Here is a 26,381-nt window from a genome sequence, read left to right on the forward strand (position 1 = left end):
AGTCTTCAACTAAAACTGTACCCGTCATTTATTGTTTTACCATAAAAGAGCTACACGCAGAACAATCTAACGGCCCTGGAGCTATATAGTTAACTCTTTTATTTGTTTCCATTGACTAGCTGCCCTTATGTCACTGCAGATGATGCTGCGGTAGATCTTTCTGAAACGATGACATCATCCCCCTGTCCTTGGCAGTGCGAGCCAAACACACGAAACACACTCCATTTGGGCTCGAATCCAGAGTGAAACCAAATATTCCATCCCTGATATTATTAGAGCCAACATGGCGGGCCAAGAGCTACAGTTTCCGGATTGTTATTGCTTATGAAGGAAGTATGCCGTGAAGCCCTTTAACGAAAGAAATGCGCCCTCATTGGTTTTCACGGTGTTTACGGAGCGAGAGCCAATCATATGTGCCCGCTGATCCAGGTGATATCCCTCCTACCAGTATCTCCGGAGTAGGTTTATTTTGGTTTACCCCCCGCTTCTGTACCGCCGCCATTAGAGTCAGTTAGTATTGGTTACATCGGCAACAGATATGGGAATTCCGGTGTTTAAAACACTCTAAAACCCGCTTTGATCCGAAGATCGCGGTAGTGTTTGGGGTTTCAGAGGAAGGGAGAGAAATAACATGGGTGTTCGGCCGCGGTATCGCTCTGCTGTCGCGGAAGATTGTCGGTGCTGAGCTGGATTTGGACCCGATCGGATTGGGTTTCGATAGGACAGACGTTCGGTTTGCAGAAGAGCGAACTCGGGAACGGCTGTGTTTGCAAACTGAAGTGTGGGGGGCAAAGACAGGTAAGGGCCTTGATATTTCGGTCTAGGTGGGGGGTGGGGGGAATCACAGTAACAGTATATGCAACAGGGCAAATTCATGCATATTATTATTTTAGTTTCCTACTGCTGTGCTCGGGTATAATTTATGTGGATATTTATTTATTTATTTTCTGTGTATTTATTTTTAAGGAAGTGAAAATGTCCAAGGATATAAGTTGTTTATTTAGCCTACAGAACCGATACAAACACTAGAGCTTTTTTATGGTGTTGTTGTAGTTCGGGTAAAATCGACACCTTGGTGTGGAATTCCGAGGCGATCCGAGAGTGTTTACAATGTGTCCGCGCAGTTTGTATTGGGTACATTTGAGCTGTATACATTTGAACTTGATATACGGTAGCGGCGGAAATGTTTTTCCATTTGACATTCCATTTAACGTTACATCGCCTGTTATAGAAAAAAAACCTCTCACCGTTATAGCTATGTTTCCTGTCGTGTAATAAGAGGTTTGTGACATGCCTATCTAGACGGCATCAGTATTGCGTCCAGAATTTTGACAGCTCACTATCCAATCTGACAGATTCTGGCCTTTCAAAATATTGGACCTACAACCAGTAAGTATTGTTGTGTACTTTTAAAAAAAAATTGTTTGACGGTCTCTATAACTAAATGTAGTATAAAAGCAGCAATTACTATAGTTGTACTTGTATGGTGTTAATACCATGTTTTTTTGGACATGTGCCAAGGTAATAACCTGTAAATTCTGTGGTATGTGTGAATCATTCAGCACCAAACTTCATAACATCACTGTGCCATGTTACCACCAAGTACACATTTGTCAGGGAAATCTAGGCCATCTTGAAAAAAGTCTCTTTTTTTAAACAAATGTTAATAACCAAAATCTAGTCCAATAACCAAATGAGAGTGCAGGAATGTAGGTCAAAGGATGTGACCATTTGCCCCAGTGAGCTGGATCCATCTCTGTCATATCCCACCTGTTTAGACTGTCAGGAATAATCCAGAGTCCTGAACAACATTCTGGTCTAAAAACCCTTTCAGAATAAATGTATTGTGCTCGTTTTTATTACAGCAGCAAATGGAAAGATTAAAGGGATAGTTTAAATGAAAAATGTATGTTTATCTTCTTACCCCTAGGGCATCCAAGATGTAAGTTAGGTGTATTTGTTTCTTCAGTAGAACACAAATTAAGATTTTTAACTCGAACCGTTGCTTTTATAATGCATGTCAATGGGGTCTAATTCGAATTAGACCCCCTTAACATGCAGTATACGAGCAATGGTATGAGCAAAAGACAAAAAGAGATTTGTGTCTGTTACTATATTAAGAGACATGGAGAAATTACAGAATGTACATACACTGTCACCTATGTCATCATGATTTAGGATGATATACAGTATATATATATATATATATATATATATATATATATATATATATATATATATATATATATATATGTATGTGTATGTGTGTGCTGTTTATTTTGTCAGTCGTCTGCATCATTCACATCACTTTTTAAATGTTGGTATCATTATTTGAAGTGCATGATAACTGGTAACTTGCAATATTCAAAGTCGGCCATAAAGGACATTATAGTACAAGCAAATAAAAAATGACTATTCATATACCATGGTCTTTACCTTGTACTTCAGAAAAAACAACATTGTATTTAATTGTAAACAACTGTAACAGTGGGGTCCACGAATTTAGGACAACAAAATCTGGGATTCATGATTTTGACAGATAAAGAAAGGTTAAAATGTCACAATATCCAACACTTTTTCTAGGTCACTAATTAAATGTAATCAAAATTGTGCCATCAACCATTGGAGCACAAGATGCTCATGGAACATTCAGGTTTATTTATTTTTTTCCAAACTTGTGGTTTAAATCAAATTATATCTAGTGGACTAACCAGATAGTATTTTAAAATGTATGTACATTTTAAAATAAAGTTTGGAGTTGGTACAAAGCTTAATGACCTCAAATATATATACACAGTAGTGGCCAAAATTAGAGGAAATGTATTGACAATATGCCAGAGAGATGTGGTGCTGGAATTGCTGCAAAAGGTGGACACACCAAATATTAAAGTTAAAAGTGGATAAAAACAGTACTACTCACTTCATCTGATATTTGATGGTCAGAGCAACCATCTGCATGTTTCATGAACATTAGTTCTGAGTGAAATCATGTTTTGAAAGCAAAGAAAGTTCTCAAAGAAACTGAACGTTTTCAGATCTGTCAGGTGTTCTATTAAGGGGATAGTTCACTTTAAAATGAAAATTCTGTCATCCTTTACTCAACCTCAACTTTCAAACCTGTATGAATTTATTTCTTCAGCTGAACACCAGGTAAGATATTTTGATGAATATCAGTAACCAAACAGTTAACTGGAACCATTGACTTCCATAGCAGGGAAAAAAATACTATGGAAGTTCCAGTTAACTGTTTGGTTACTGACATTCTTTAAAATATCTTTCCTTGTGTTCAGCTGAAGAAAGAATTTCATACAGGTTTGAAACAACTTGAGGGTGAGTAAAGGATGACAAAATTTTCATTTTAAAGTGAACTATCCCTTTATGTTTGGCCACCACTGTATACCTGTTAATTGTTTTTTGTTGTTGTTGATAAATGACTTCTGCTGATGATATAAAACATTTGAATAATTTCACCTGTGATATCTAACCTTTTCGAGCCCATCAGCATAGTTCCTTTCCCAGCAATAACTAAAATTTGCCTGTCTGATTTATTGCAGGAGAAACTGGAGGTGCTGTGATCGTGAGCGAGTGAAACCAGGTGAAGAACGGAGGACCGGCCTGCGGGCGGGCGGGAGGGAGGGGGGGCGATCAGCTGTGGTGACTGGCACGAGCGAGGATGACAGATTTTGGCTTGAAGTGGAGCTGCGAGTACTGCACCTACGAGAACTGGCCGTCCGCCATCAAATGCACCATGTGTCGGGCCCAAAGGCACAATGCGCCCATCATTACAGAGGAACCCTACAAAAGCAGCTCCAGCCTGGACCCCCAGCTCTGCACCACCCAGGGGGGCTCCACTCTGCTCATCTGCCCTGACTCAAGCGCTCGACCTCGGGTACGGATCGCAGATGAGCTGCCCGAGACCAGCAGCAAATGGTCCTGCCGCATGTGCACCTACCTGAACTGGCCCCGTGCTATCCGCTGCACGCAGTGCCTCAGTCAGCGTCAGCAGGGCTCAAAACAGGGTCCGCTCAGTCCGTCTGAAGCACCCCAGACTTCAGACTCAGGGTCCAGACCCTCCCCGGTCACCTCGGACCCCTGCGAGAAATATAATGACCGGAATCGGCTCAACATGCACATCCAGCGTTGGCCGTGCTCAGCTTGCACCTACGAGAACTGGCCAAAGAGTCTCAGGTGTGTGGTGTGCGACCACCCTAAACCCAGCAGTACGCCCGAGGCGCCCCAGCAAGATTCAGAGTCAGAGAGCGCCACGTCCCCGTCGATAGTAAACGAGCAGGAGCGGGAAAACGTAAGGACAGCGGGGGGAGGTGGGGGTCTCCGGGGCAGACAGAGGAAACTCTCTCCCCCTACATGTAAAGGGCAAGCAGAGGTGAAGATCGAGCTGGCGTCGGGAGCGGTGGGCAGCGATAACGAGCAGGAGGCAGACTTTAAAAAACTCAAACAGATCCGGAACAGGATGCGGAGAAGCGACTGGCTCTTCCTGAATGCCTGCGCTGGTGAGAAATGAGCCCCATTAGTGCCAGATACAGTTTCCCCAAAATGTATTACCAGCCACGTTTTTAAAATGTCTGAATGTCATTGCATTAGATTGAGTGTCTGTTTCTGCACTCAAATGCTGCAGGATATTTTATCTTCACTACCTAACTTGCTTAAAGGGTTAGTTCATCCAAAACTGAAAATTCTATCAATAATTACGTACCCTAATGTCGTTCGACACCCGTAAGACATCTGTTCATCTTCGGAACACAAATTAAGATATTTTTCTTGCAATCCGATGACTCAAAAAGGCTTTTTTGAGTCATCATTGACACTAATGTAATTTCCTCTCTCAAGACCCATAAAAGGCACTAAAAAGACGTCGTTAAAAAGTCTATCTCACTACATTGGCTCTACAATAACTTTAATAAGCGATGAGAATAGTTTTTGTGCGCAAAAATAAATAAAAATAACGACTTGTATAGTGATGGGCCAATTTCAAAACAACGTTTCGAACATTATGAATTAGTTTATCAATTCATCGAATCATGAATCAATACACTGACTCATAACCGTTCGAAACTTTGTTTTTAAATCGGACCATCAAGTCGTTTTTTAGGTTTTTTTGCTCACAAAAACTATTCTCAATTCATGATTCGGATCGTTATGAATTAGTTTATCAATTCATGATTCGGATCACCAATGTCCTGTGATTTCAGCAGTTTGGCAGTTTGACACAGGATCCGAATCATGAATCAATACACTGAATTAGTTTATCAATTCATGATTAGGATCATTATGAATTAGTTTATCAATTCATGATTTGGGTCACCAATGTCCTGTGATTTCAGCAGTTTGGCAGTTTGACACAGGATCCGAATCATGAATCAATACACTGACTCATAACCGTTCGAAACTTTGTTTTTAAATCGGACCATCAAGTCGTTGTTTAGGTTTTTTTGCTCACAAAAACTATTCTCAATTCATGATTCGGATCGTTATGAATTAGTTTATCAATTCATGATTCGGATCACCAATGTCCTGTGATTTCAGCAGTTTGGCAGTTTGACACAGGATCCGAATCATGAATCAATACACTGAATTAGTTTATCAATTCATGATTAGGATCATTATGAATTAGTTTATCAATTCATGATTCGGGTCGCCAATGTCCTGTGATTTCAGCAGTTTGGCAGTTTGACACAGGATCCGAATCATGAATCAATACACTGACTCATAACCATTCGAAACTTTTTGAAATCGGCCCATCAAGTCGTTGTTTAGGTTTTTTTGCTCACAAAAACTATTCTCGTCGCTTCATAAAATTATTGTAGAGCCACTGTAGTGAGATGGGCTTTGTAACGAAGTCTTTAGTGCCTTTTATGGGTCTTGAGAGATGAAATGACATTAGTGTCAATGAAGGCCTTTCTGAGCCATCGGATTTCAACAAAAATATCTTCATTTGTGTTCCGAAGATGAACGGAGGACTTATGGGTGTCGAACGACATTAGGGTAAGTAATTAATGTCTGAATTTTAATTGTTGGGTGAACTAACCATTTAATGTTTTTTACTCAGCTGGTGTTTTGGTGATTTTTAGTGGATGTATGAAGTCAGAACCTTAAGAAGCGTACAATAAGATCGAATTTCTTAACATAAATCAATTAGCTGACATGATCTAACAATGGGTAGTATATTTTTACTGCATTTATTAATTTATTAATAATGTTAAAAAATACAATCGCCCATTGTTCATGTTATTGCATTAATGTTAACAGATGCAACTTTTAATTTTAAAATGAGTAAATGTTGAAATTAACATGGACTAAGAAAAATTAAAGTGCTAGTCTAGAAGTATTGTTCTTATCAGTTAACTAATTTAGTTTACTAGTGTTTACAAATGAGACCTTAATGTAAAGTTTTTCAGGATTTATGAAGTGTGGTTTAACTGTTGTGAAGTGGAAATTAAAAGCTGAATCTTTTGATATCAGCTGGTATCAAATCTTTATTTTCATCTCTGGTTTGATGCAAACTGACAGATTTTTTTTCCTCTCATGGGCTTTGCTGCTTCTGTTAGCTATCTGCTTTCTTGCATCAAAGTATGAAATCATTGATCTCCAAAGCAGCATCATTGTCTTCTGGGAAATTCCTACTACTCCTTTAGTACTGATGGGAATTAAACATGAAAGAGTTGTAAAAGCGGAAATCAACTCATATGTAACGCACACTTTCATCAGGTGTAGTCGAGGGAGATCTGGCCGCTGTGGAGGCGTACAAGTCATCAGGTGGTGATATCGCACGTCAGCTGACCGCAGACGAGGTGCGGATTCTCAACCGCCCGTCTGCGTTTGATGCTGGTTTCACGCTGGTGCATCTGGCCATCCGTTTCCAAAGACAGGACATGCTCGCGGTGCTGCTCACGGAGGTCAGAGTTTTATATGCGTGTGTGGGGGGTCAAGGAAGGTCAGAACAGAATTATTCTTACAATGCGATATTGTTTGTTTGTAAATGTATTTTAGGTGTCTCAGCAGACGGCAAAGTGTATACCGGCGCTGGTGTGTCCCGAGTTGACAGAACAGATCCGCAGAGAGGTGGCGGCAGCACTTCACAGGCGTAAAGGAGAATTCCCCTGTTACTTCTTCACTGACCTTGTCACCTTCACATTACCAGCAGGTGATCACTCACAATTTAAAAAAAAAAAGCTTTAAACTCCTGTCCTGGGATCTCACACTTTCAGACTACATGAGTCACAGAGACTTATTTAGAGTCGGACGATTTGAACTTTTACCCTAAAAACCCTTACAGTGATAATCATTCTAGCGAGCAAAAACATCACAATTTAATTGTGCACTATGGATGGATTTAACAGACTAAGTTAAATAAATTAATTCATGTATAATTAAAGTATTAAATTAATCATAGAATGTTGCAGTAAATCATTTTTATAAAGGTATAATGAAAATTTACAAAATGCAAAAATTACACATGAAATATGCCTTAAAATGAAAATACAACGTAGTGATTGAATAAAATTAAACTAATTAAATATTTCAAATGCAATCTAATAGAAGCATAATGAAAAGTGAGTACAAATAAATATATATAGCATAAAATGTGACCCGAAATACAGGACAGACACACCTCTATTTACAGTATTATGTAAAACATATTATGCAAATTAAATATTACCTTTCTTCAAATGGTAGTTAATGTACTATAAATAACAGTGATTGACCAATCAGAACTTAAAAGGGTCATGAATTGAGAAACCATCTTTCCATTCAGCCTTTGATATTTAAAAGTTCATTGCGATATAAAAATATCCTGTAAGTGTTTGAGCTGAAAATGTCCTTGTTAGTCAAAGAAAAGCTTTTATCGACACCAGACCCAGCAAACGCTTGATTTCAGTGTGCGCCAAGCTGTGATGAATGTAAAATGGCCAATAGTGTTAAAGGTCCCGTTCTTCGCGATTCCGTCTTTCAAAAATGTTAGAGCATAAATAATACCTGTAAAATTATAAAGCTCAAAGTTCAATGCCAAGCGAGATATTTTATTTAACAGAAGTTCCCTTTCAAAGCATACAGCGAACGGCCGGTTTAAACTACAGCAGGAAGTGCAGGGATGTAGTGACGTCACTAGAACCGTTTGTTGACTAACGCACCGCCCACAAGTACACGCAAAATAGGGGGCGTGGTCTTGTTGCTCTCCCACGTGGAGAAGAGTGCGCATTCAGTGCTTGCATCTCCCCGTTATGGTAAGAGGCGGAACCTTTCTGGGCAAAGTGCGCTAAGCTGCTGTCCAATCACAACACGGGAAGTGCTGGCCCAATCAGAACTCGTTACGTATTTCTGAAGGACGGACTTCATAGAACAAGGAAATCATCAGGCCGTTTTAAGGACAGAGGAAACAGCGCTGTACAGATAAGTAAATTGTGTGAAAAATACTGTGTTTTTTACACGCGAAACATGAACTCATGTTATATTGCACACTGTAAACATAATGAAAGCTTCGAAAACACGTGAAGAATGGGACCTTTAAATGACATTCCCCTGACATGACATTAGAAAGAATACTGAACATAGTCTACAAACACTCAAGTATAAGTTAAGCCCAAGTGCTCAAAAAGGGCATAATTAAACCAATACCCTTGAAAAAGGTCTCTTCAATATAACAAATAAATATAATAATGTTAAGTAGACTTAACGAGTAAAAGTCTGCTTGCATTGGGCAATGGGTTTGGCCTCAGCTGCAGTCATCTCCTCATCTTATATTTAAAATGCCTACCGATTTTTGCAACTACCTGCTAATGCTCTCACGTTCATGTATAGTATCCATGTTAACAAGTTTAGGTGAGTAAGGGCAAAATTCACAAGATATTGAACCTTCAATGCCCTGTAGATAGCGATATCACTTCTGTTGTAGCAGAAATAAACTGCTGCACAAAAAGTAAGGTCCCTTGCAAAATCAAAGGTGTGCTGCTTCCCAATTCACCTACTTCTATGCCCTGAAAGTATGTACTGTTTTTGTGAAGAAAACGTTCATAGTTTTGAGTGTGTAGCAGAAGAGTAGGCAAGCTTTGGGACATACTAGTAGTTTGTCATAACAGCATATTTAACGGACCGTTCTGTCACTTAGCTGTCATGTCCTGTCACTATTTACACTGCCCAGTCAATCATCTTATCACCAGTTCATTCATTTTAATTGCCTATCGTATCGGAGAGAAAGTAGTAGCACATTGATCTGCCAGTCATAAGACATTCATGCAGAAATCTCTCCTCATGTGTTTGCATACTGATGAATTTAAAGGTTAATGCCTAAATGTATCTTTATAAAAGTTCAAAATGCTGTTGCAGATTAAATCTAATGTGGATAACATTGAGTAGATATCTTTTCATTAGGTTACATGCTGATCATTAATCACTTAAAGCTCTTTATCTAAACTTCTCTACTTAACCATCAGTCTAGCACATCTGCCATGTTTGTAGTTCTTTAACACTAGGTATCCGTGTTTGTTGTTCTGATCAAATCCTTATCCAACACATAATATGTTGTGGGCAATAATAGCCGTTAAAGTGTCCACAGATCTGTACTTCTGATTCTAACCAGACAAATTAGTCCATCCGGGTATCTTTAATACCAATTTAAACATATTACGATTTGGGACACACAAATTCTCATTTGGAATACTATTTAGGATGGAGGGTATGAGAATTGGGACGCAGCAATGGTCTTATTATTGGTAGATACAAGGGTCCATGGCTCTACCGTTGGAAAAAGGGTAACGCCTAACTTTGATTATGTGTGCCTTTATAACCAATCACATTACAGCCTTGACATCATTGAATTTTGTTCATAGTTGTGCAACAGTCAACCACTGTTTGCAGATGCCATAGAAATGAATGACATTTGCCTTAAACTGAATCATACCTGTCATGCAATTGTCCATGACTTCTCTTAAACTCTTAAAAATAGATCAATCCAAAATGAACGTTTAAGAGCAAAAATCCATAGTATTTCCCATTTAACACAGACTGTAAAGTTGTAACTGAAAAATATGTTTTATTTATTTCACAGATATTGAAGACCTTCCCCCAAATGTTCAAGAAAAACTGTTCGATGAAGTTCTGGATCGAGATGTACAAAAAGGTGAAGTTACTTTTTTAGAATTTATTTTATACTTTAAACCAGAAAATAATAGGCAACAATTTATACTTTTAAGTTTTTGAGTGTTGCTCAAGAGAAAATCTAGATCAGTGCTTCTCAACTAGTTTTACATCAGGACCATGTCTTGAAATTCAGTTATTTTTAACTCTGGTCGGCAAAATGTTGCAAGTGAACCAGTATTTAATTCAATAATGGGCAATATGTTCCTTTACCATGAATAATTTTGGTATCTAATTTAACTTACTTCTACCAAGTTAACATTGTGCCAAGAAATTGTAAAATTTGTGTGCACAACCTTTGACATTACCATCAAAAGATATGAACAGATGTTTTAGCTATTTGCTGTTCTAATGATCCACAATTATATGGGTAGTTTAATTTTATTATTTGTATTTAGTATTGTTCAAGATCAGAAAAAGTCCTGCATCCTGTTTTTGGGTCGCGACCCACCAGTTTAGAAGAAACTAATCTAGAAAATGCCTTAGCTGCTCTATTTCCATTGCATCCCTGAAGATCAGCAGGCAGCTAGCAGAAACAGAATTTATCACTGTCCAATGAAACGGGTTGAGAAACTGATTTATTCTGTGTTCAGAGCTGGAAGAGGAGTCTCCCATCATTAACTGGTCTCTGGAGCTGGGCACACGTCTGGACAGCCGGCTGTATGCTCTGTGGAACAGAACCGCAGGAGATTGCCTTCTGGATTCTGTGTTACAAGCCACATGGGGAATTTATGACAAAGACTCTGTCCTGAGAAAGAGCCTCAACGATAGTTTACACGACTGCTCTCACTGGTAAGACAGGAAATTATTAGGCTGGGTTCGTGTTAAAGAGTTTATTCACCCAAAAATGAAAATTCTGTCTTAAATTACTCAGCCTCCTCATGTTGTTTAAAACCCGTAAGATCTTCGTAAGGCCCCTCCATAGACATCAATGTAATTACCACTTTTAAGGTCCAGAAAGGTAGTAAAGACATCGTTAAAATAGTCTGTGTGACTCCAGGGTTTCAACCTTAATTGTTGGAAGTGATGAGAGAACTTTTTGTGCACAAAAAATAAATAAAATAAAAAATGCCATTATTCAGCAATTTCGTTCCACTACGTCCACTTTCATTCCACTTTCGTTCCACTCGTCTCCTACACTGTTAACATTGTAAATTCAGTGCAGCTCCCACGTCATCACATGCATTTATTGTGGTGCTCTCATGAACAGCATCGACTGCTGTAGAACATAATTTTTGTTAAAAATGTTTTTACTACCTTTCTTGGCCTTGAAACTGTTAATTAAATGGCTGTCTATGTAGGAGTCGGAAAGCTCTAGGATTTCATCAAAAATATCTTCATTTGTGTTCCGAAGATGAATGAAGGTCTTATGGGTTTGGAACGACATGAGGGAGAGTAATTAATGACATAATTTTAATATTTTGTGGGTGAACTAACACTTTGAAGGTGCAGTAAATTATTTCTGAGAAAGACTGTTGATATTTAAAATCCGCCCAAAGAAACACACCTCTCTCTTTACTGCTCTGCCACCAAAATGGATGTCTCTTTCACATAGTTGAAGCATAGCGAAATAATGTTTTGCGAGAAATGAAAAATGACAAGCAAGAACAAAAAAGGTACATGTTGTACACAAGAGTATATACAAGCAAGAGTTGGTTAGTTGCCAGCAACACACCAGCTCCAGACAAACAATGACTACGTTTACATGCAACTATGTGCCGATTTTCGATAATGCGATTTATCACGATAATGAATATGCACGATATTATTATCGTGGGCACTTTAAAATATCTTAAATAATAATTTATTAACAATTTATAATTTTTTTATAATGCACTTAAGAATACTTTACCCATCAACCGTATAAATGCTCAACACCGCTGTTCTGCGTCAAAGGGAAGCGCTCAGGTGTAAATGAGAAGCACATGAACGAGTGAAGGAGACGCGCTAATGAAGTGGCGCTCAGTGACAGCAGAGGGCGCTGATCAACTGCAGAATGCAGCAATTACCCCGGAAACCCCGCAAACAAAACAAAATGCGTGTAGTTTTTAAAACATCTATTCGTTTTATGTTGTTCATAACAGCACCAAATACTTAATACTTAAAGACTTAATAGGCTATTTATTTTCAAACTTAAATATTTTTATGTTTTAATCTGGACTACAACATGCCCTAATGATTAGAACTGTTCTAATTATTTGTTTTTGTTCAGTAAAACTTTGAGACATACGACTTCATTAGTTTACATGTTAATTCATTATTACCAAACTGACAATGAAAAATACTTATAAAGAATTAATCATTCTAAGTAATGTTAATTTCGTAGTTACTGTTTAATAACATTCAAATCAAAATAACTTTTTTAATGGACCTAAGATAAAACTAAAAATAATAATAACATTATACTTTCTGTAATAAATGTAGCTATTGCTCAATCTTAATGAATGCATTAAATAATGAGACCTTATTGTAATTTGTTAGCCTACCTGTTGTTCTTTATAGCCTAATTCTTTTGCACTTTAATCTGTTTGAAAACATTTTTTACAGCTCTGAAAAAAATCAAGAGACCACTTAACATTAATTTCTCATTGATTTCTCAATGAGGGGTCTCTTAATTTTTTCCCCAGAGTTTTATATATTTTTGGTGCACTATTGTATTTAAACATTGTTATTTTTGTTATTACAAAAATAGTTCTTAAAGCTGTTATGCTATGACAACACTTTTTTTTGCAACTTATTTCAATATCGTGATGATATCGTATATCGTGATAAAACTTCAGCAATTAATCGCAACATGAAAAATTGATATCGTCACATGCCTACATGCAACCAAATAATTGATCCGAATGAAATTTCGATTGGATTGGAAGGGGAGGTTTATTCCTTTTCTAATCCAACCAAGAGGACACTGTTTTTGGATTGAAAACGGATACTGTGCAATGAGTAGAAATACTCATTGTATTTCTTGTATTTCACATAATGAACAGAACTGGCCGTTCCTCCTGTCGAATAATGTTCCATATAAAAGAGTGTCCCGTCATTCTAAAATGATCCTTTCACACAACATCTATAAAGTGGAGCAGGAAAATGTCCCACCATTCCTTGTTTTAGATTCTCATCCACAGGCAACTGGTTTTGGGTGCAGGATGGGGCATTTTTACTGCGTGATAAATATAAGCAGCATGGCAAAACAGTTAATATGCTCATTGTCCCCAAATTTTGTAAAAATTTAGATAAATAGATAAATAGTTAAATAGAATGTAGGAGAATAGTAATACCGGTACACAAATAGCGGGAAACTTTGCGTATTTGTGCAGTGTGCACATGTCAAAAAATGTATTTGAAGCTTGTGAAATTTGAAGCTTGTGACATAAATGCACACGTCAACCCAATCACTTTGTTTAGCGCTCATGTAAACTATATTCAGATTCATCAATCGGAATGAATTCAGTACAATTGAAACAAAAGTTGTGCATGTAAACATAGCCGATGACACTCAAAACTTTCCTGTTGCTATAGCTAACATTACAACATCTGCATATCTTGGTTCTGTGAAATCAATGTGACTCATGTATGGAACAATGCAATCTCTGTATCCGTTTTCAGGCCTTCTTCTCTTAGGTCTTTTCTTATATAAACACAGGTCCTGAAGCTCTTGCCTGATCATAACCCTTCTTTTTCCAGTGATAGTCCTCTGAGCTTTTCTCTTTTGTAATGTCTCTCCGCGATATATATTTCTACAGTCTTTCTTCAAATCTCCCTCTTGAGCCCCTTTCACACTGCGATTCCGGCAAATACACGGATAATGCTACCCGGCATTTGTTCCCGGGCCACTAGATTTGGTCCATTCACACTGCCAGCGAAATACCGCAATATGTTTGCTTTCACACACAACCCGTAATCCCGAATCGAGTTGACACGTGACATCCGGATGTGACGTATAATGGCGAGCGATCTCAGCTTCAGCGTGGATAGTAAGGAGCTTCTCAACTTGTGTCCAGTTTGCGCACATTTCTGCTTGTTTCATTTTAGTTTCTTTTGTATATGAACACTCTCTGCGTTTAAAACACAGACTAGCACTTCTGGCACTGCAGGGTTTTATTATTTAAAAAAAACAAGCTCTAGGAGTCGCACGATAACTACGTACACGTTGCGCCATTAGTTTTGGCTTTTGTTCACACAGCGCTTGTCCCGGATCGAACCCCGCAATGTTACTAGCTCCCCGACCCGGGTTCAATTCGGTAATCAATTCCGGGACATGGTTGCTTTCACACAGAAGGCGACCCGGAAATGTTCCGGGAATATTGCGGGTCCAACATGCAGTGTAAAAGGGGCTTTGCTCACTCTCTCTCCTCCCCCATTATGAGTGGACATGCACCCTTCCACTGATTGGCTAAAAGTGTGTTGTATTTCTCGGTCGGATACAGTCTCAACAGTATTTCTCAAAAATCACTTACTTCACCTTTAAAGGGTTAGTTCACCCAAAAATGAAATTTCTTTTATTAATGACTAACCCCAATGTCGTTCCACACCCTTAAGACCTCCGTTCATCTTTGGAACACAGTTTAAGATATTTTAGATTTAGTCCGAGGCCTTTCTGTCCTTTGAATGTATGCCCACTTGCTGTCCACGTCCAGAAGGTAATGAAAACATCATCAAAGTAGTCCATATGTGACATCAGTTGGTTAGTTAGACTCTTTTGAAGCGTTGACAATACATTTTGGTCCAAAAATAACAAAAACGACTTATTCAGCATTGTCTTCCCTTAAAGAATCAAACGGTCGTGAATCAGCAGATTGATTCGTGATTCATATCGCCAATGTCACGTGATTTCAGCTTTTGATTTCGTGGTTTGCCAGTTTGACACACGATCCGAATCTTGAATAATGACCGTTTGAATCTTTATTTGGGGAACACGGAAGAGAAGACAATGCTGAATAAAGTAATAATTTTTTGTTATTTTTGGACCAAAATGTATTGTCGACGCTTCAAAAGAGTCTCGCTAACCAACTGATGTCACATATGGACTACTTTGATGATGTTTTCTTTACCTTCTGGACGTGGACAGCAAGTGGGCATACATTTACATACAAAGGACAGAAAGGCCTCAGACTAAATCTAAAATATCTTAAATTGTGTTCCGAGGATGAACGGAGGTCTTACGGGGGTGGAACGACATTGGCGTGAGTCATTAATGAAAGAAATTTCATTTTTGGGTGAACTAACCCTTTAATTACCCAGAACACCCTAGTATTGTTTTGCATGGGCAGCATCATGTATGTTTTCATCAGCAAATCTTGTCATTGTTGTAATCCTTGTTTAATCGCAATTGTGTTTATTGAAATCAGTTCAATTGCATCTGTGGATTTCATCACAGATATAATGTATATGTATTCCAGGTTCTATACACGCTGGAAAGAGTGGGAATCCTGGTATTCCCAGAGCTTTGGTTTGCATTTCTCTCTGCGGGAGGAGCAGTGGCAGGAGGACTGGGCGTTCATACTATCATTAGCTAGTCAGGTAAGCAACCAAATTTACAGCTGCTGATAGATTCAGGGAAAACATTAATATTTCACCACCCACTGAGTTATCTGCTGTTGACTCATACTGAAACACACACATACAGACACACATCCCACACAGAGAGGAAGAGGGCTGGACAGATGTTTGAACATTATTTATAACTTTGTTTCCATTAGTTGGACATTTCCATACAGCTTTTTTGTTTCATAGTGCTTGAAGTCAACATGAAATCAGAACTCACCCTATTTACTTTGGTAAATCACATGTGTGGTCTTATTGTGAACGATTAATCAGTGCATGTTATTCTGAAGGAACAGATTTTTTTTTCTTCATAAGCTTTCATCAAGATCCAAAAAACCTTACTTTTTTTTGTCTGATTTAAATGGACAATAAAAAAATAAAAAAAATCTCTCTGGGAAATATGCCAAATAGTGGCAGCAAAATGGGTTGCAAACTAAAATATTGTATTATTTATTTATTTATTTTTAATAAAGTTGAGCGAGAAAGACGTTATATTTTAATATTTTAATCATACATTTCCGAAGAAGCTTATTAGGCAATATAACACAACAAGCTTTTCTTTTAGTTGATAACATTTAAACAATGTGTGTAAACAAAAAATAATCATAACAAAATCATTTAAGGTCAGCTAGAGCGACATAAAAACGCTAATATAATACAGATTACACTAATTATCATACAGAAAATACAAGTGTTGGACAATGAAACTGAAACACCTGGTTTTAGACCACAATCATGCAGCCAAACAGCATCAATTTGTCATCGGAATGACAGTTACAAGTCCTTCACGGTGGCAAGATGGATTTTGAGCCATTTCTCTTCCAGAACAGTGGTCGGGTCACTAGTGATGCTGGTGGAGGAAAATGTTTTCTGACACGCTCCTCCAAAATGGCTCAAAAATATTTATATCTAGGGACTGTGCAGGCCATGGGAGATGTTCAACATCAACTTTCATGTTCATCAAACCATTCTGTTTCAAGTCTTGCTGTGTGCATTGGTTTATTGTAATGCTGATGCATGCCATCCCCTTCAGGGTACAATGTTTGAACCACTGGTGCATATGGTCCTCCAGAATGGTTTGGTAGTCCATGGCACAAGCACATACAGTATGCCATGATATCATAGCCTAATCAATCACTGATCCACCCCTGTGCTTCACTGCTGGCCTCTTTGGGGCTTCTCCACACTGTAACTCCCACGGATGTGAAGGTGGACTCATCAGAGAACAATATGTTTCACACATGTTCCAAGATTTGCTCTTTAGGCACTATTGAAACCAATTTGGCATTGCCACAAGTGACCAAAGGTTTCGCTATTGCAGTCTGATTATGAATATTGACTCTGTGGATATACCGACTTTAAAAAAAGTATCTAGCTTGTAAGACTAGTCTTATCGGTTTATGCAACCAGCACCTGGACATCCCTTTCAGACTGCTTACTCCTGTTACTGATGTGGTTCGTTTTACATGCTGGTATGCCCTGAATACCATAGCTCTCGATACACCATAAAGACTTGTTGCCTGGTCAAAGATAAACCAGCAAGACGTGCATTTTGAACTCTGATATGTCTTCCATTATGTGTGGATTGTAATATTTTATGTACAGCTGTGCTATTGCTCTGCTTATTCAACCTCCACACTCTGCTCTTACTGATGGCATGTAAATTCAGTAAAGATTGGTCACCAACCCATTCGGCCACTATTCGTTTCATTGTCCAACCCATGTACATATATACTTTGAGTCAGAAAATAGTTTTTGTTTATATTGTTTCACATGTTCAGGTTGAGGAAAACAGGAATATCCTCGTACTTAGGCAAAAGTTGGCTCCTCAGTCTGATAACAGAGAAAACTCGCTCCGCCAAAAACACAGACCTTGCGGGACATACTATGGTGTGCTAAGTGAAGTTACTTAGGGAACTTTCATCACTATTTTCTGTTCTTACACCTGTCTCCCTCGATGAAACTTAAAAGAAGCATTCTGTACGTCACGATCAGTATGCTATCTGATAAGTTCTCTTCCCTGTACAGCTGTGCTTACCTACAGTCATGAATGCAATGATGGACAGCATTGTTTCCTTATTCAACTGGTCAATGACAATGGTTTTGTTTGGATTTCATGTGATTTCTCTCATTGTGGTGGTGGTGAAATTATGGTAACTCGGTTTCACCCAAAAAAGTAATTCCATTTTGTAAGATCATTTAGTTAGATCATTTTGATCAAATTAATTCCAAACTTCTAAAATTCAGTGATCAAAAATCTCCACAGTGCCACCCAATGAGTAATAACTGTGAGTTTTAGTTTTCATGTTTATGATTATTCATGGATTCACTGCACTTACAGGCAACAAAACAACATGTAGCAAAATGCAAATATTATTTTTTTCAAATAATTATTACAACTCAAATATTCAACTGTTCGTGCACACCCCTAGTTGCAAAATGGCAGTTCATGTTGAATACATTTTTTTCATAATGAAATCCCAATAGGATCGGGTTTTCCCTAGTAAAGCAAAAAAGTGTTGTCACACTCTGTCTCTCTCTCTGTGTGTTCTTGTTTCTTCTGCCTGCAGCCGGGTGCAAGTTTAGAGCAGACGCATGTGTTTGTTTTGGCACACATCCTTCGGAGGCCCATCATAGTGTACGGTGTGAAATACTACAAGAGCTTCAGAGGAGAGACGCTGGGATACACACGCTTTCAGGGTGAGCTGCCTTTAGGCACTCTACATGTGTAGATATTCTGATGTGCGGTTCTCAAATCTATTTCTCAAATCTTTGACCAATATAATGACAATTTTAAACTTTCTGGTTATCAAAGAATCCTGAAATAAAAAAATATAATATAATAATAATAATAATAATAATAATAATAATAATAAATGTTTGTTTAGCAGAAAATCAACATATTATTAGAATGATTTCTGAAGGATCATGTGACACTGAAAACTTGAGTAATGATGCTCAAAATTCAGCTTTGATCACATTAATAAATTACAGTTTAAAATATATTCAAAAAGTATTCAAATAGAAAACAGTAAAATGTCTTATTATAATATTTGTACTGCATTTGATTTAACAAAAACTTAAAGCAGCTTTTGTGATCATAAGAGGCTTTCAAAAATATAACCAACTTTTGTGTAGTGTATATATAAATTATTAGTGTGTGTGTGTGTGTGTGTGTGTGTGTGTGTGTGTGTGTGTGTGTGTGTGTGTGTGTGTGTGTGTGTGTGTGTGTGTGTGTACAACAGACAGACAGACAGTCAGATTATAACAAATGTTTTGAAATATAACATTAACTTTACTTTGTTTTTATTAAAGATTTTTAGATGAGATACTTCTGTAATGCGCAAAAACAGGCATAGATAAAACGTACCGGTATACCTAAGAAATCTACAAATGGCTAACTCCTATTTGAATAATTAACTTGGTTGATGTGTTGTTCTAGTTACTTATAAAGAGCCTGTCATGGCACTTCTAAAGATTACGTATATTAATTGTATCAGTGTTCACAGTAATGATTACCATAAACATAAATAAAGTTGATTGATTGATTGATTCATTGGTAAACACATTAGCATTATTCTGTGGGCTGTTTGGCTATGTTGACAAAGAATTGTGTGATTTATTATATCTGCCACTGACAGGCTGTTATTGCTAGTATAATGACAAAACTGCCAGCAGAAACAATCAATATATCTCTGTCAACACTCCGCTGACTTCAAACACAGTGTTGGCGTTTGGGGTCAGTTACACAGAGTTTCTGTAATTACTGTTTGCTTTGGCTGTTATCTTGTAGGTGTATATCTGCCTCTGTTATGGGAGCAGAGCTTCTGCTGGAAGAGCCCTATCGCCCTGGGTTACACGCGTGGACACTTTTCTGCCTTGGTTGCCATGGAGAACGATGGCTACGATAACCGAGGTGCGGGTGCCAACCTGAACACAGACGATGATGTCACAGTTACTTTCCTGCCTTTGGTTGACAGTGAGCGAAAGCTGTTGCACATCCACTTTTTGTCTGCACAAGAGGTGAGAACAGCTCTGCTGACATGAAAACACTCTGTAGATCATGAATATTTTGAGGTGTTAAAGATGGTTTACACTACATTTGAATTTTTAGTATGGGGAGAAAATACAAAATATTTGCACTACATATTTTGTAGTATGGAATGGAAAATTTGTATGTACACTATATTGCCAAAAGTATTGGGATATCTCTCCAAATCATTGAATTCCAGTGTTCCAATCACTTCCATTACCATAGGTATATAAAATCAAGCACCTAGGCATGTAGACGCTTCTACAAACATTTTTGAAAGAATGGGTCACACTCTACTGTGATATGTTGCCACCTGTGCAATAAGTCCATTTGTGAAATTTCCTTGCCACTAAATATTCTACGATCAACTGTTAGTGGTATTATAACAAAGTGGAAGCAATTGGAAACAACAGTAACTCAGAAGTCGTCAACTTTCTAAAGAGTCAATATCTACAGACCTCCAAACTTTGTGTGGCTTTTAGCTCAAGAACAGTGCATAGAGAGCTTCATGGAATGGGTTTCCATGGCTGAGCAGCTGCATCATCCATCCTTACATCACCAAGTGTAATGCAAAGTGTCAGATGCAGTGGTGTAAAGCACTCTGCCATTGTACTCTAGAGCAGTGGAGATGTGATCTCTGGAGTGACGAATAATGCTTCTCTGTCTGGCAATCCTATGGACGAGTCTGGGATGGTGGTTGTCAGGAGAATAATAATTGCCTGACTGTATTGTGCCAAGTGTAAAGTTTGGTTGAGGGGGGGTTATGGTGTGGGGTTGATTTTTCCGGTTGTTTTTTTTAAGGGGTTGGGCTTGGCCCCTTTAGTTCCAGTGAAAGGAACTCTTAATGCTTAAGCATACCAATACATTTTGGGCAACTTTGTGGAAACAGTTTGGGGATGGCCCCTTCCTGTTCCAAAATGACTCCACACCAGTGCACAAAGCAACGTCCATAAAAACATGGACGAGAGAGTTTGGTGTGGAGGAACTTGAGTGGTCTGCACAGAGTCCTGACTTCAACCAGACAGAACACCTAAGGGATGACTTAAGCCGGGTGCACACTGTGCGATTTTGCCCACGATTTGGCCGTCTGAGACAAATTTAGCAAATCCTAAAAGATTCCTCAGATCCTAGGCTAAAATCTGACGTCTTTGGTCGTTAGTTTGACTTGTTCACCGGCAGCCGATTAATGAGTGCTGCGATCAAATTTTACCTCAGACAAATTTCTGGCAGTGTCAGAAGATTTGGCACAGAATCCTGCAGTGTGACTTCTCCTACGACAACAGTCAAATATCTCGGTTTTTCAAGACAAACTATGACCAAAACGAGAGCCAGAAATTTATTTGTAGCCAGCATTTCAGTCCCGCGTGTAATGCAGCTCACTGTCACCCAACACGTCATTCATTGATGATATAAAGCTCCGGGTGAGTTTTCTTGTGCGCGTACGTTTTTAGCACGCCTTAACTATCGTGCAGTCTGACATAAATGACAACTGAGATTTTACAGTGTGATATGGCTTACATCGGGGATCATGTTCGTACAGTCTGACATGGGACATTCGCAAAGGATTTTGAAAAACCGCACAGTGTGCAGGACCCTTTATAGTGGAGACTGCGAGCCAGGCCTTCTCGTCCAACATCAGTGCCTGACCTCACAAATGCGTTTCTAGAAGAATGGTCAAAACATTTCCCATACACACTCCGAAACTTTGTGGAAAGCCTTCCCAGAAGAGTTAAAGGTCCCGTTCTTCGCGATTCCATCTTTCAAACTTTAGTTAGTGTGTAATGTTGCTGTTAGAGCATAAATAATACCTGTAAAATTATAAAGCTCAAAGTTCAATGACAAGCGAGATATTTTATTTAACAGAAGTTCCCTTTCAAAGCCTACAGCGAACGTCCGGTTTGAACTACAGCAGGAAGTGCAGGGATGTAATGACGTCACTAGAACCATTTGTTGACTAACCCTCCGCCCACAAGAACACGCAAAATAGGGGGCGTGGTCTTGTTGCTCTCCCACGTAGAGAAGAGCGCGCATTCAGTGCTTGCATCTCCCCGTTATGGTAAGAGGCGGGACCTTTCTGGGCAAAGTGCGCTAAGCTGCTGTCCAATCACAACACGGGAAGCGCTGGCCCAATCAGAACTCGTTACATGTTTCTGAAGGAGGGACTTCATAGAACAAGGAAATCATCAGGCCGTTTTTAGGACAGCGAAAACAGCGCTGTACAGATAAGTCAATTGTGTGAAAAATACTGGGGTTTTTTTACACGCGAAACATGAACTCATGTTATATTGCAAACTGTAAGCATAATCAAAGCTTCGAAAACACGCGAAGAACAGGACCTTTAAAGCTCCAACGGGTGGGCCAACTCTATATTAAACCCTATGGATTAAGAATGGGATGTCATTCAAGTTCATGTACATGTAAAGGCATGAACGATGAACGATGCTGTAAAAGCAGATCAGATAAGGCTTCCTGTTGTGGTTATGTTTAAAGTCATACCTCAACCTCTGTAGTCCCATTTAGCCACTTTGTTGGCAACTGTATTTTTCTGGACGTAAAAGTTAAAGCTTTGAACAAAAATCACTAGAAAGGATCTTTAGCTTTTGTTAACCACAGATCTTATTTGAGGCATTAATCAAAAACCTATTCGGAACGCTTATTGGCGTCAGTACAAAGGAACCAGATGTGCTAAAGTGCTACTCGTTTACGGGTTTTGGCTAATAAAAATGTGTCATTCCTGCAGCGTCTTATAGAGTGCAACCGTGCCCACCCCCTTTATCAGAGGCGTTGGTCCGGAAGGATTATTTCCATTAATTTTTCTCATAGGGATGTTAAAAAAGTGTTTGTTAAGGTGTTATATAAAAGCCATGAAACATGCTAACCAAGAGGTGAATCATAACTACTTTTGAAGCAAAAAAAATTTATTTAAAAATCAGACAAAGAAACAAAGGTACAAGAGTGTGTACTTAAAGGAATAGTTCACCCAAAAAGGAAAATTACCCACACTCCCACTCAATCAATTCTAGGTATATATAACATTCTTCATTCAGCCAAACACACTCTTGAGTTATATTAAATAATATCCTGGCTCTTCCCCAGCTTTATAATGGCATTGAATAGAGCCTGAGCTGTTGAAGCTCCAAAAAGCGCATTCATCCATGCATCATAAAACTAATCCATACGACTCCAGTGCCTTCTGAAGTGAAGTGATGGGTTTTTGTAAGAAAGTATTTATTAACCTTAATCCCTGGTTTCCGACAACCTCCATACGCGCATTCAGAGTCGAGTTGACCCGGATGACCTCTGACCCAACGTATGATGTAACTCCTCTTCTCTTGTATCAAAATCCTCTGAAATTTTTCTTAGACTTTTAATTTGTGACCGGCTTTTGGTTTGCTCTAATTTTCTGCGCTTTCACATTTGTCAGTTCTCCTCTAAGCTTAAGCTACCCCTACATCATGCGTTGGGTGCGAGTTCACTCTTCTTCCAAGTTTTAAATATGAATATTTAAGTATTTTGAGAGTATGACCCAATTGCTTTTGGTGCTTTTGAGTGTTTGGCGCGGTTTGCTTGTTTTAACTCTCTGATACAGCATCATGGGTAGGGTAGTTTTTCACCACAAATTCCACTGTTAGACATGATAGTTGTCTAATGTGTGCTGATGGCTTTAATGGAAGCAAATACCATTAATCAACAATCTCATAGCTCACTGTGTGTAAGCTATCTTTAAAAAATCAGCTTCTATATGGAGAAAATGAATGCCGTTTTTACTTCGGAAACCTGACAGTTTGGTTATGGAAGAAAAGAAAAAAAACAGCCTTAAGGCCATTACATACTACGCAAGAAAAAAAGTTCTCGCTTTCAGGGCTTCGAGAACAAAATGACTTCATTCAACTCTGGTTTGGGAGTTCTCGACACATCATCTGAGCAGAACTTTTTTCTTGTTGGTGTCTGAGAACTATTGTGTGATTGGTCAGAAACTTAAAGAGGGCGGGGTTAACATGTATGGAATGTCCTGGCCAGAACTAATTTTCTTGTTCTTGCCACCTCTAGAAAACAAACTAATTTCTTTGTTCTTGCGGAGTATGTATCCAGCTTTACTGTGAGCTACAATGTTGTTAATCGATAGCATTACTTCTGTTGAAGCCGTTAGCCTGCATTATTTCAACTTAGTTTTAAAATAACCATGTTTAACAGCAGATATGACATCAGAACCCTGAAAGAGTAATTTCAAGAGTAGTAAGAGCAGGTCGTGATTTTCCTATTGGGTTTTATAATAGTGTTTTCAGTTTGAGTAAAACAAGGCCTGTGGTAAACATGACTTGATGACACTTTGACGCTTTGTTCTGCTCTCTATTTGGAATTTTTTTAAATGCTACCATTGTAATTGGCTGATATACCTTGACAAGCTCTCTGATTGGTTACTGTGTGTGTCTGACAGATGGGAACGGAGGAGCAGCAGGAGCGGATGTTGAGGCAGTGGATGGACTGCTGTGTTACGGAGGGCGGGGTTTTGGTGGCCATGCAGAAGAGCTCGAGGAGGCGGAACCACCCGCTCGTCACTCAAATGGTCGAGAAATGGCTGGACGGTTATCGGCAGCTTGCCGCTTGTCCAACTCTTTCTGACGGAGAGGAAGAAGAGGAGGACGAAGATGAGTGAATAAACGAACAGTTGGCATCACCTGACACTACAACACAGCCCTCTTGCGTTCCCCCCACATACTCAAACACACACCTTTAGCCCCAACCGAATGACAAACCCGAGGTTTCCTTTTTCGTTTTTTTTGTCACTAATATGGCAAATCTTTTGGGTTTCTTGCTAAATAAAGGAATGCAATCATGATTGTATTTGTCTTTACAGAGTATGTTATTTGCTTTCATTTGTGATTTGTTTTCAATTTGCCGTTGCGATGCTTGTAGTGATCTAAGAAAAAAGAAGTGGAAGGAATAGGAAAGAAAATTGCAGCAATTTAAGCACCCTTTTTAAATCTTCTGGTTCTGTTTGTAACGGAGCTGACGCATATGTCTACTTTTACTTGTGTAGCGTGACTCTAGACTGAGATTACTAAAACATAATTCACTACACGTTCGCAAACAAGCGTTATCTATGAATCACATGCACGACTGTCACGATTGCTTTTCTAAATAAAACTGTCGCTTCTCCTCACCCGAACATTACAAGGAGAACGCAAGTGGACATTTTAACTCGATTTCTAACAGATTTTCTGTATTTATCTGGATAATAGTTTGTGAGCCATAGAAATGAATGCCTTTCCACTCACATCTTGTCGTCCCATTTTTGATCTGCACTGCAAACGTGAAGGCTGCGAGAAAGAAGAGGCATATGTCTGTTTCCTGTGTCCGTCTGATGAGATTTCATGCCCTTTTCGGAAGGGAACATTATTTCAACTCTTCTTTAAATGTGGTCCGCTCTCTTTCAGTTGTGTATTTGTGTTTGACGTTTGTCTTCTGTGAAATATCTGGCCACAGGTTTTCAAGTGCACGTTTTTTCCAACTCAGTTTCCAAACCTCCGTCATCACACTCAAAGACTTGATGTAAACCAAAGTGAAGATTCAGAGAGATCTGTGGAGTGTTTTTGCAGTGCTAATATAACCGGTTAACTGGCTTTGTTTTACTGTTCTCATCTTATCACCTCCTGTATTTGTGTCCAGTCCCTCTCACATCTTGCATCCTCATGTTTTATTTTATTTTTAAATTATGTGATAGTTCTGCTACACTATGGTAAATTTGATATATAAGGTGGAGACCAAATTTGGTGATATTGAAGACCTAAGTGTTTTGAATGTCCAACTATGAAACTATTATAAAACTTTGAAACAAAACAAAAAGTGTGATTTCCTACATACAAGCCACACATGCTTTAACCATAATGAGAGAAATGCTCATTGCTGCTATTTGTTTTTTATTTAAGGATGTTGGAATAGCAAAGTCATTGATGTACCTTATATACTTATATATGTTTTAGACTATTTTTACTTTTACTGTTTTTACTGTACTGAATTAATTATTCTGAAAAACCAAAACATATCAAAGATTATGAGTCAAACAATGTGGTGTTAGAATGTAATGGTGAGTTGTTTAGCCACATAGAGCCTGGTAAAACAATTAATGCACACTATCTACAGGGTTTTTACCACTTCTTACCAATGACTTTTTCAGTGGATGTGGATTTTCAAAATAGCATGGGCAGATTTCAATTTATATGTAAGGTACCAGTGACATTTAAAGATGTGCATTGTTATACTTTTATAGTGTACGAATATGGACTATGACATATATTTGAATCTAGCCAATTCTATACAGAACAACAGAGAACTAGAAAAGTACATTCACTATAACAGGGTTTCTGCAGGTCTTGCAAAGTCATATTTGTCCTTATACAAATTAAGGCCTTAAAGGGATAGTTCACTCAAAAATGAAAATTCTGTCATTTACTCACAGTCTAGTTGTTCCAAACCTGTATGAGTTTCTTTCTTCTGTTGAACTCAAAACAACATATTATGAAGATTATGGTTAACAGTTGAATTTTGCCAAAATTTAAATTTATGAGTGAAATATCCCTTTAAATCAAAGTAGAACATCTACAATTTGTAGTCACTGCATTAAATGTATACATTTCCAGCAACTATATCA

At 38.4% G+C, this 26,381-nt stretch overlaps 1 protein-coding gene across 1 annotated transcript; it reads left to right on the top strand.

Moving 5' to 3' along the window:
• Positions 1 to 333: 333 nt before the first annotated feature.
• Positions 334 to 24,569, top strand: zranb1b (zinc finger, RAN-binding domain containing 1b). The gene is made up of 10 exons (XM_067455964.1): positions 334 to 798; positions 3,555 to 4,511; positions 6,727 to 6,914; positions 7,009 to 7,162; positions 10,064 to 10,135; positions 10,746 to 10,944; positions 15,552 to 15,672; positions 18,267 to 18,396; positions 19,490 to 19,719; positions 24,168 to 24,569. Exons 2-10 carry the CDS (start codon positions 3,674 to 3,676, stop codon positions 24,384 to 24,386), a joined length of 2,151 nt encoding a protein of 716 aa, XP_067312065.1. The 5' UTR covers positions 334 to 798; positions 3,555 to 3,673; the 3' UTR covers positions 24,387 to 24,569.
• Positions 24,570 to 26,381: the final 1,812 nt, after the last annotated feature.

The sequence above is a fragment of the Pseudorasbora parva genome, chromosome 10 (assembly GCF_024679245.1).
Source record: "Pseudorasbora parva isolate DD20220531a chromosome 10, ASM2467924v1, whole genome shotgun sequence".
Lineage (NCBI taxonomy): Eukaryota > Metazoa > Chordata > Actinopteri > Cypriniformes > Gobionidae > Pseudorasbora > Pseudorasbora parva.